General features: G+C 36.4%; 1 protein-coding gene across 3 annotated transcripts in view; it reads right to left on the bottom strand.

Moving 5' to 3' along the window:
• The window catches only part of FGF12 (fibroblast growth factor 12), a 614102-nt gene that overhangs the window by 249886 nt on the left and 351671 nt on the right, over positions 1 to 12545 (bottom strand). For all 3 annotated transcript variants that reach the window (XM_066347563.1, XM_066347562.1, XM_066347561.1), the window contains one exon: positions 6535 to 6645. In XM_066347563.1, coding sequence (XP_066203660.1) covers positions 6535 to 6645 — 111 coding nt within the window. The remainder of the gene's footprint in view (positions 1 to 6534; positions 6646 to 12545) is intronic.

The following is a 12545-nucleotide window of genomic DNA, read 5'->3' as shown; positions in this document are numbered from 1 at the left end:
ATGGGAGTTGATGCTTCCAGCTCCTCCCCCCTTCTCTCTCTGACTCTCCTCTCTCTCTCTCTGTCTCTCCCTCTCCTCTCTTAAAAAAAAAACAAAAAACAAAAAAAAAAACCATATTTTAAATAAAAAATAAAATAAAGCATGGCAAAATGTAGAAATAGCAACCAAAAGAGTAAAAATATTTGCAGCTCACATAACACAGAGCTGATTTTTAAACTGTCAACTCTATGTGCCAGGGCAGCATCTGCCTGAATATCTTCAGTATCACTGTTGGGCTAATTTATCAGGCAGCTCATTCCACATCAAATGGCTCTTTCTACTTTTTATTCAGAGGAAAAGAGAACAATGCACTTGGTTATAATATCTTAATTGTTTTCACCCCAGCATGTTTGACCTCTTCAAATGCATCTTCTCCTCTAGTAACTAGTGGAGCAGAATAATTAGCTTCCTAATTTTATGTAAAATATTCCTATTAAATACTCTCCAAACTGCAATTGTATTTTTTGTGCCAGCGTTCCAACACAGTTTTGCATCTTTTGCTATCATTACATTTGCAGAGATTCTTATCTGTTGCTGCTACCAAAAACCATTTGTTTTTTGTACTCAATTACATGTAATTAGTCTTTCCTTCAAGAACAAAAGAACAGGTGTCTTTATCTATTCTATGCAAAATACCATAGTAAGGTTGTTTGGACCTAATGATGTCTAGTGAACCAAATAGCACAATTCTGACAGATGCTCATAGTAACAAGAATTTTTTTTTCAAACAATTAAATGCTTTTAAGCTTGCCCACACAAAATAGAGAAAGAGAAGGCATTTTAACATCTCAGAGGCTTATAATTTTCATTAAAAAGTTGAGTGGAATTTAAATCCTTCTCTGATGTTTTAAATCTCTACTCAGAAAATGTCTAAATAAATTTTTTTCATTGAAAATTAGTCAGAAAATGGTGAAATCTGAACAAAGTTTAAAACTCATTTAACAGCATTATACCAGTATTAAATTCCCGGTTTTAATCACTGTACTATTGTTACATAAATTGGTACTATTAGGGGAGCAGGGTGAAGAGTACACAGGAATTCCCTGTATTACTTTATAAGTTTTCTGAAGACTAAACTTATTTCAAAAGAAAAGGTTAAAAGAAATATTTGGGTAGGAAGAGTATTTAGCCAATGGCCTAGATAAACTTTTATACAACTGCACTAGGAAACATTCATTCACTTGTTCCATTTTTATTGAGTACTTACTATATTTTAGAGGTTATTCTAGGTTCTATAGATATATCAAATATCCAAACAAAATCTCTTCATTAATGGAACTTACATTCTACTGGGGGAAGATCAATAATAAACAAATAAGCAACAACATATATACCAGGTAGTCATTAGAGCTAGAAACAGAAAAATAAAGTAGGGTATCAGAATAAAGAGGGCCAAGGTAAGATGTGTGACTTTATAAAAGATGGTCAGGGAAGGTTGCTTCAATGTCTATAAGAAATAACTTGGAAGCATGGCTTATAATTGTCCTAAGATAGAAATGATGATTACCTACAAAAAAAGAGAATAGATAAACATATTGAGTATATTTATACAAAAATAAAAATAAATAATATAACACAAATATATATATAACTATATATGCGTCTCATAACCATAATATTGAGAAGGAAAAGTACATAAAATTTATGTAATGCTCTCACTCACAAAGCACTTAAAAATGTGCAAAACAATATTATGAATAATTTAAGTATATATATGTGAAAAATGTATTTTACAACAGCACGGAAATAAAAAATGCCAAATGCAGGATAGTTGTTTTGTCTGGTACTGAAGGAAAGCAGGACCCCACCAGAGACAACTAACAGAGGTTTCAAATGTACTGACATTTTAAACAAAATTTTAAGCCAATGTTTGGGTACTCAGATGATCTTATCCTAGTCTTACTATTTTGTACATCTAAAAACTACTTTTTTTTTAAGTGATGTACTTTTTTTTTATTTATTCATTTTTAGAGAGGAGAGAGAGAGACAGAGAAAGAGAGGAGAGAGAGAAGGGGGGAGGAGCTGGAAGCATCAACTCCCATATGTGCCTTGACCAGGCAAGCCCAGGGTTTTTTGAACCGGCGACCTCAGCATTTCCAGGTCGACGCTTTATCCACTGTGCCACCACAGGTCAGGCTTAAACTACTTTTAATACCAAAATGTCAAAAGTGTGTGCAGTAGTTTATCTTAATAAAAAATACAATATTTTAAGTTTGTAAATTTAGAGTTTTTAAAAGTGTTATCACCCTCGATGTGTATGTGTGTGTTATGTATGTCATTATGCATAAATATGTGTAAAGCCAGAAGCCAGGGCTGCCATCACAGCAGCCTGGCCCATACAGGTTCGCATTGGATTCGGACAGTCGGTAAAGAAACAAAGGAGCCAAAAACTGGTGGGCCAGCATCTTTAATTCTAGCTTGCACCCGGCGGGCAAGCAAAAACACACACTGGGCTCCAAAACCCACTCACATTCAGTGCTCACAAAGCCACTGACTTATCCGAGTTTCCTAGAATCAAAGGTTTCTAGCTCACCAGACTTTATTCACCTCTGTTCCCCATCTCTTTCCTTCTCCCTTCCTTCTCCCTGCACAAACTGCACAAACTGGCTTCTCACTCAACACTCCGCCATCTTGGCTGCTTCTCCTGGCCTACTCCACGTGGCCTCCTTCTGCTCTCTGCTCTGCTCTCTCCTCTAATGATAATCTCAGGAACCAAGAGAGCAAGCTCCCGCTCTGCCCCTATTTTATAGTGTAGAAATCCAAACCTTTAATCCAATATACAAAATAGGGAAGTCTCTAATACAAAGTCACTTTCTGAGGCATGATAGGATTGTACCACCCCACATCAGAAGGGGTGGGAAAGGCTTAATCCCAAAACCAAGCCCCAGGCTACAAGGATCCTGCCTGCCCACAGCCCTCCCCCAACACACATTAATATCACCTGGGCGATGGCCTCCACGTGGGCAGCGCCATCTTTAACAAAGTGAGCATAATATATTTTATCTGCCCAACAATATGTATTTTACTAAATAAGTTTAAAAGTATTTGTGTATTGTTGTAAGGTACCAAAAAGCTGAAAATTGATATTGATATTCTGGGAGGAAAGGTCAGGCTTTCCTGTCCTGTCCCTCCTTTAGGGAGGGGAGGGAGAAGAATGTAGAAATTTCTGGCTTGCAAGAACAATGGGTCATTCAGTTTTAAATCTAAAATAAAGGTTAACCTAAAAACTTCTTCTCTTTCAATAAGAGACAGAATTTACACACCACCTTGCATTGATTGTAGTTCCTCCTCCTTCCTGGAATCTTGAGAGTAAAATACCTCTAGACTAGTGAGGGAAGAGGAACCCTGAAATATTTGTAAACATCTTCGATTGTTTTACCTTGAAAGTCTTTATGTTTCTGTGTATCCTCTAAACCAGGGGTCCCCAAACTTTTTACACAGGGGGCCAGTTCACTGTCCCTCAGACCATTGGAGGGCCGGACTATAAAAAAAACTACGAACAAATCCCTATGCACACTGCACATATCTTATTTTAAAGTAAAAAAACAAAACGGGAACAAATACAATATTTAAAATAAAGAACAAGTAAATTTAAATCAACAAACTGACCAGTATTTCAATGGGAACTATGCTCCTCTCACTGACCACCAATGAAAGAGGTGCCCCTTCCGGAAGTGTGGTGGGGGCCAGATAAATGGCCTCAGGGGGCCGCATGCGGCCCGGCCCGTAGTTTGAGGACCCCTGCTCTAAACAAATGTTGCCAGCTCATAACATGATGTCATGCTGTCCCCTGCCCGTGTGTGATCAAGGATATATAGGCAGCCCCTGAACTATTTTCGGGACTGCATGATTTGGGCTTGCAGATGCCCTGTGTCAGCCATATGCGTCCGGCATATTAAAATTTCCTCCTCTAATAAAACTCTTCAAAATTCATCTGGACTGGGTGTCTCTACGTGAATTCGATGAAATGATGTACAGTGCCTTTCAGAATCTGGGGTGCAGTACTTTGTAACAGTATAATATATGTATGCATATGTGGACATGGTTTCACACTAGCCGTTGACCCACTGTCAGCAGAGAAAACAGTTTAAATTATTTTTCAGTGAACAAAGAATTTGTCTGAGTTGGCCCCAGACATTCACCCTGATCTTCTATCACTACTCCATGATACATCTACAGGACAGCTGTATGGGTTATAGTTGCATCTTATTGCAATTTAGTACAGCTAACTGGCATACTTGGGGATTGAATATATAGTCATCAATTTTAATTTTTCAATCTTTTTTCTTCAATAGGGGGTGGATGGTGCTGATAGAGGATATTAACATCATCATCTCTGGCCACCTCATTTTATAGAAAAATAAACTGAGATCAAGGACTACATCAGAGATAGTATGGATGACAGAGTTTTGCAATCTCCCTGATTCATTCTGTCTACATTTGTCACTTTACTGAATCCACATTCATGTGCAGATGCAACAGAGGGAAATGCTACATGGAGAGAAAACCATCCTCATTCTTCTGCACTCGGTTGAAAACGTGAATCATTCAAAAAATGCTTTCCCACAAACACACACCAACAATGCAAACCACAATAAGCTAATCAACTACTTTGCAGAAGACTGGAATGAAATTTTTTATAATAAGATCTTTTCCTTACTGTAATTCATATTTTGTAATGTGTAATATTAAGCGAACAAAGAATAATTTAGAAGGGGTGAACTAGACCATTTTCACCCTTTAGGAATGGTCTTTCCTCAGATCTTTATTTTTAATTGAAAAGATAATTCACCATAAAATATCAGGCTTCTTAGGATTACTCAGTCTACTACTTTTTAGTAGATTGGCAGGCTGACCACAAAATAATATCCATCAGAAGACTATTTAATTTGATGTATATTTGATGAGTAAAGATCTAGAAGTAAATACAGACAAACTTTAGAAAACAGAGTAGGGGATTAAGCAAAGAAAAACAAGCTAATAGACTCAGACAACGGGATGGTGATTACAGGAGGGAAAAGGGGGTAGAGGAGGTAGAGGAGGGTAAAGGAGGGATATATAGGGATGGAAGACTTGACTTGAGGTGGTGAGTGAGCAGTGCAGTGTACAGATGATGTGTTATGGAATGGCGCACCTGAAACATATGTAATGTTATTAACCAATGTCACCCTAATAAAGCCAATTAAAAATTTATACCCTGTGAAATGTGAGACCTCCTCCTGGTGTTTGGTCCATAAATTGTGTTCCAGTAGATTTGAGATTATAAAGTTCCCCCATTCCATACCAAACTAAAGCTCTTTCATTTTTTGTCTCTATTAATTATAAACCCCAGGTGTGTCACATTATGTAATGAAAACCATACAAACAGGAATTTTTAAAGGAACTTCATAATTTGTTTTTGTTTTACTTACAATGCAATCTTATATGAAAATTTTGTTTTGTTTACAATGCAACCTTATTTGAAAAGTTTTCTAAAAATTTAGAATTTCTTTTTGTTCAAACTGTAATAATTTGTAAATTGTTTTAAGTTTTGTGTTCCAAGATTTCAGCAATAACATCTATATATCATTTGTGTTTAAATTATGTGCAAGAAATAAAAACTTTATTGCAAATCTTTCTTATGGGTATTCCAATAAAAAATAATTAAATCTCATCAAAGTAAAAAAGTATACCTTAATAAAATTATTTTGAGTGGCACCCACATAATTTTAGAACAACACAAGTTTTCCTCAATATATCCATATCATTATGCAGAAAATGAAAGATATGAGAGCAATCATTCTTGGTACTGAGGTTTATATTCAAAATTTTTCAAGAATGCAAATATACTCTATTACAGGTTGATGACTTTGTTGAGTTATTAAACTTGTTGGTACTATAAATCAGTTAAAAACTATTTCCAAGGATAATAATATTTTAATATTTGGAATTTTATGTAAAAAATTATAAACAAAATTTATGTCTACCAATCTTTAATTAGCATCTTATTATCACATGTACTATAAAACACCATCACACTATTTTAATATATTTTTCTTTTAAAACCAATAATTTTTCCTTAATCCAAATAAAATAATATGTAATATACAAATATATATTCAATGTTACCTCAGGAGGTAATTTTGGTTTGACAGAAATGATTTTCTAAGAATTATTTTAATATATTTACTGTTTAGTTCTAGAATTTAAAATACCATGTTGATCTATAAAGTCTGCCTTATAATCATCCTGACTATGAAGACTGGGATGGAAAGGTATTCTTGTCCTGTAACCAGTGGGAAGTCCTTCAAGCCTCCTAACTTCTCATTTAGTACATACTATTTCTCCCTTATTGACTCTTTGCTATAGGAAATCATAGCAATAAATATAAAGGGAAAAACACTAGTTTACTTACAATTAAATAGTTCAAAAGGAAGCCTGGCCATGCTTTATGTCTATAATACACTGGGCATACATTTTATTATAATTGAATTGCAAGTATCTAACGTTCCTTACTGTAGTCGCTGTTTTCGTCCTTGGTCCCATCAATGGTACCATCTGGGTGCATCTGCAGGAAATATCCCTGCTGGCTGAATAACCTTGTCACAATTCCTTTCAGCTGGGGTTCTACAAAACAAAAAGAAATGATTATTCAAATTTGTGCTTTGTTTATAAAAATGCACACTTGCAAATTGTCACCAACATTCTCTAAGTAAATGCAAAAATGCCAATGGCTTAAATATTAAAATAAGTACTTGGAAAAGGGGCATTCCAGTAAGATAGCTTCACTTTTATTTTCCTTCAAGAGGCAGAGCTATAATACTAGGCAGCAATAAACCAAATGTAAATAACTAAAAGCTAATTATGATTAGCAAACTACAGAGGCATACTAAAAAGTGAATTACTTCTCTCTCTAGTGCATCTAGTGTCTGACAGCAAGTTTATGTTCCCATTCCAGAATCACAGTTTAGACCAAACTGCCACTGTAATTCTTCAGCTTCCAGCAGTAATAATCAGCCCCTATAAGACTTCGATCTCTGTGGAATGTCAACTATCCATCAGAAACGCCTGGGTTTTGAAATTCTTGTCAGATTCAGCCAGAAAGAATGGCTTGGATGAGAACCATGGGAAAGAGCAAAACCGATGGCCGTGAGATGTCACGGGAAAGTATGTGGAAACAGATTTCACCTTTAGTAAATACCTCCTCGGAGAGGAGCCCAAGCTCTACAACATAATTATTCCAGTTCCCCCCAAAAATAAATGTGTGCATATTTCTCTAATTATTTCAAATTAGAAGTAGTCCTCGGCTTTTAAAAACTTCCTACTTACTATGAGCATCAAAATGAACTTTGTATACCACATTTAGATTTTTGTGCATCAGCTGAAAGAAATTTTAAAAGATTTCTCATTGTGATGCTTGCTTCCAACAACAAGCCATTTTCTATATCATCACCACCATCTTTGTCTTCACTTCAGTGTTGAGGAAAAATTAGACTATTCTAGTGCATTTATAGCCCTAATTATTTCATAAAAATAAGAACAAAAATTCTGCTTCTCGTGATAAAAATTGAGGCAAAGATAGAAATCATATGATTGCTGAAGTAGCATGTTACCCTCAAAAGGACAATCATTGAATTTCAACTGACAATTTCATTACTTCATTCATTTTTTTTCCAACCAATATTAACTCTGAAGAGCTTTTTTGTCATGCAATATGCTAGGCACTGTGTGTTAAATTGGACATATCTATTCATGTTTAGTAGATCTAAATAAGGATTCTAGCTAAGGATTCAATGAATTTAACTCTTTGGGAATGGACCTGTTCTCTATCACATTTGTCTATGGCTAGCCTTTTGCACATATGACTTGATCACACATATTTGGGGATATGGGGAAATGTCTATATAAGCATGTTTTTTCAAGGCAATCCTAAGTAGAAAAGATGCCCAAAAAAACTGGGAATGAGGGTAGAAGTTTATTTAAAAAAAAAAAAAGAACTAAACTGAAAATATGGCATTCTCATTAATAATTATAATTATATTTTCAAGTAAAATTACATTTATTTAATTTGTGAGCCTTAATTTCCTCATCAATAATATCTAAAATTTAAACTAAATTAATTTTAGGTACCTTCTACGTGTTTCTGTAACTTTGAATACGTTAGAATCCTCTGTCATGAACGGTGGCAGAAATCAAGGAATAAATGTATCTTCAATGTGTTGCTTTCAAGGGCCCCCACCCAATCTGACATACTTGGGAGAGGTTGGAAGAGCCAGAAGCTAGCTAACCTCACTGCAAAAATATATAGATCCTGTACCAGTATTGCCATCCATCAAACCTTACCAACCTTTCCAGCCTCAGCTCAATCAAGATCACTTCCTCCATGTAGACTCGGAGATCATAAGTGAGAATGATGCTTATAATCAAGGGAAACAAAAAGAACATGTGTGCCTCTGCCGTGAGGCTAAGTGACTGACAGGCGGGTCCTATTGTGGCACATTTAGCTTTCAATGTGCAGTCCAAAAGACCCAGCTTTGAACTACCATTGCCAAGTCATCTTGAGTAAGTCATTTAACATCTAAGCCTTAGTTTTCATACCTATATAAGGGAAAACAATAACTCCTACGCCAACTATGATTGTTGAAATTTTCAAATGAATAAATATATGTGATACTGGTTGTATGAACTGAAAAACCCCATAGGATTATATATCCTAATTAAGGTCTAATTTTTTAATCATGAAAATTGAGGTAACAGTGTGAGGTAAACAAAGTATTGTGTGAATAGACTCTATGTCTTCTGATTTCTGTTTTAAGGAAATACTAATTGAGTTTGTAAAGTCACTAAAGTTAACAGAAAGCTAACAGTAGAGGCTAGAAAACAGTAGAAGGAAAGGGACAACGGTCTAATTCACATTTTCTTTCTAATCAGCAACGTAAGGTGACTTTTAGAACTCATGTTTTGCTTGGTGATGAGATGCATGGAAGCTCAGTCATTAATGCCTGCAAATGAGTGTTTGTTTCTTCATGATCCTCTTCTGTAGCTATAATTAAACACTTCTTTTGCTATGGTGCAGCTATGCACACCCCACCTGCACCAATGGGGCCCTGGAAATTCAGTTAGTTATTCTTGTTCAAGATAATGAGTATTAAGCTTTTATACCATCCCCCACTGTCCAAGAACAGTGACAGAACAAGTTTGAGTTTTAATTACTTGATGATCTATGAAAGTGAATGTCTTGCACTACAGATGTTTCAAAGGAGACTTGACCATCCATTAAACAAACGTCCTGAACCTAAGATGTGTCATAGAAAACAGTATCGCCTGCCTGACAACTCTGTACCCTTATTAACATCTGCCAAACCCTACCAATCTTCCTACACTCTCCGCAAGATCACCTTTTCTACGAAGGCGTGGTGATCGTAAGTGAGAATCACTTTTAAAATTGGCATGACATGTTTTGCTGTATTTTAAAGAAAGGGGGTCAAAATGAGACCACATTTTGGCGCATTTAGTATCCTGGAGGCATTCAACACACATGCTTTTTATTTGTCAGACTGTGCATAGGGATCTAATACTGTATATTAATGAAACCTGGCTATCCTCAGGGAGCACCCCTTGTAATGCATGAAACACTTATACATAATACTAGTGTGAGATAGCTGTAAAAAGATGGATAGAAGCAGAGTGACCTAACAGCACCAGGGAGCACGGAAATAATTCTGTCTCGAGATTGGGTGAAGACACCTCATCTGTCACTTGAAGAGCAGAATTTTCATGGGGGAAAAGGAAAAGAAACAGAGAAAGGACATCCTAGACATAAAAACAATGGAGGGAGGGCAAAAAACAGCATGGTGGACTCAGAATGATGTAGTCTGGAAGAGAAACAATATATGGCAGAGGTTCTCAGATGCTGGCATGCCGGTAAGTGACTGTTCTCAATAAATGCTCACCGGTCAACTGTGAAATAAGAAAAAACAAGGTCAGTGGAATAAAATTTTTATTAGGCTATTTGTTTCAATTTATATGATTCTCTTTGATTCAAAGATTGTTGTTCCCTTATTTTTTTCTTTTTTATTAATTGATGGTTATATTATTAGATGGGGTGGGGTGATTTGTACTCTGAAGTGGTATAGCAAATACTGTTAGCTTTTTTCCCAAATTAATTTCCTCTTTTTCCTAGGCACCCAGCTAGACCATATGTCCTAGCCTTCCTTGCAGTTAGGTTTGGCAGAAGAATAAGTGTCATATGGAATGTAAGTGAAAGTTCTGTGTGCCATTTTCAGGCCATGGATTTTATAAGCAAACATTCTCCTCTAAATTTTCGTTTTTTAACACTGGTGGATTTAGATGACAAAACCCTAAGAGACATCAGCAAAATAGGAGAATTTTGAGCTCTTAAAGAAATGGTGAGAAAAGATAGCCATCAGAAATACCCATCTCAAATGGTTAGGTAAATAAGAAATAAACTTCAAATGATTGTACATGGTGACTTCCTTTATAAGAATACAATATGAAATGGGGGTGGAAGCGTGCGGAGTAACTTTACAGTGGAGAAATCTGACAAATAAAACATTATTTTAGTCACATGACTATAAGTGATATGATGAGAACAGCACTTTATCTCTGTGACTTTCCTCTCAAGAACTCAAAACCTTGGACTAATTTTTTTTTTTTTTTTCATTTTTCTGAAGCTGGAAACAGGGAGAGACAGTCAGACAGACTCCCGCATGCGCCCGACCGGGATCCACCCGGCACGCCCACCAGGGGCGACGCTCTGCCCACCAGGGGGCTATGCTCTGCCCATCCTGGGCGTCGCCATGTTGCGACCACTCTAGCGCCTGAGGCACTCTAGCGCCTGAGGCAGAGGCCACAGAGCCATGCCCAGCGCCCGAGGCAGAGGCCACAGAGCCATGCCCAGCGCCCGGGCCATCTTTGCTCCAATGGAGCCTTGGCTGCGGGAGGGGAAGAGAGAGACAGAGAGGAAAGCGCCGCGGAGGGGTGGAGAAGCAAATGGGCGCTTCTCCTATGTGCCCTGGCCGGGAATCGAACCCGGGTCCTCCACACGCTAGGCCGACGCTCTACCGCTGAGCCAACCGGCCAGGGCCCTAATATTAATCAAATTTCAACTGAAGGACTTCCTAAAAATTAGATGACCAGTACCCTATTGGTTATCAACAAAGGAAAATCTGAGAAATTGTCACAGCCAAGAACAGACTAAGGAGACATGACAATTAAAGGTAATGTGATATTCTGGATGGGATTCCAGAACTAGAAAAAAAAATTAGGTAAAATTTAAGGAAATCTGAATAAAGTATATATAGACTTTAGTTAATCATAATATATCGATACATATTAATTTTCACAAATATACTAAACTAATGTAAGATGTTAATATGAAAAAGAAAATTGGGGTATGATATAGGGGAATTCTGTGTACTATTTTAGCTTTCCTGTAAATATAAAACCAATTTAAAATTTAAAAGTTTATTAAAAATAACTATAGCCACAAAAACAAGTCAGAAATATTATTCTCCAAGATTATGCATGAGACTAAGGATAAGAACTCATATTACTAGAAGTCCTAGCCATAGCAGTCAGACAAGAAAATAAAAGATACCCAAATTAGAAAGAAAGAAGTAAAACTGTCATTATTTGCAAGTGACATGATACTATGTACAGAGAATCTTAATGTTCCTACCGAATAATGACTGGAACTGATATATGAATTCAGAAAAGTAGGGATTCATAATTAATATCCATAAATCGATTGTAATTTTATACACCGAAAATGAGTCATTAGAAAGAGAAATTAGGGAAACAATCTCATTTATAATTATAAATGAAAATAACTCTAAGAATAAATTTAACTAGGATGTAAAAGAACTATACTCAGACAATTATAAAACACTGAAGAAAAAAAAAAGACAAAAATGAATCACATACCATATCTGTGGAAATAAAGAATTAACATTGTTAAAATGTCCACGCTACTCATAGCAGTCTACACATTCAGTATAATCCCTATCAAAACACCAATGGCATTATTCACAAAACTAGAACAAATAATTCAAAATTTATATGGAATCACAAAAGACTCTGACTTGCCAAAGGAATCTTAAGAAAAAACAAAGTTAAAGGGATTGCATAACCTGATACCAAACTATACAACAAGGCTATAGTAATCAAAACAGCATGGTACTGGCATAAAAAATAGACATAGAGATCAAATGACAGAACAGCCCATAAATAAACCCACACTTCTATGGTCAATTAATTTAACAAAAGAGGCAAGAAAAGCCTGACCAGGTGGTGGCGCAGTGGATAGAGCATCGGACTGGGATGCTGAGGACCCAGGTTCAAGACCCCGAGGTCACCAGCTTGAGCGCGGGCTCATCCGGTTTGAGCAAAAGCTCACCAGTTTGGACCCAAGGTCGCTGGCTCAAGCAGGGGTTACTCGGTCTGCTGAAGGCCCACAGTCAAGGAATATATGAGAAAGCAATCAATGAACGACTAAGGTGTCGCAA

The sequence above is a fragment of the Saccopteryx leptura genome, chromosome 8 (assembly GCF_036850995.1).
Source record: "Saccopteryx leptura isolate mSacLep1 chromosome 8, mSacLep1_pri_phased_curated, whole genome shotgun sequence".
In the NCBI taxonomy this organism is placed as follows: Eukaryota; Metazoa; Chordata; class Mammalia; order Chiroptera; family Emballonuridae; genus Saccopteryx; species Saccopteryx leptura.
Note: the sequence above shows the minus strand (reverse complement) of the source record. Positions and strands in the feature narration are given on the sequence as shown.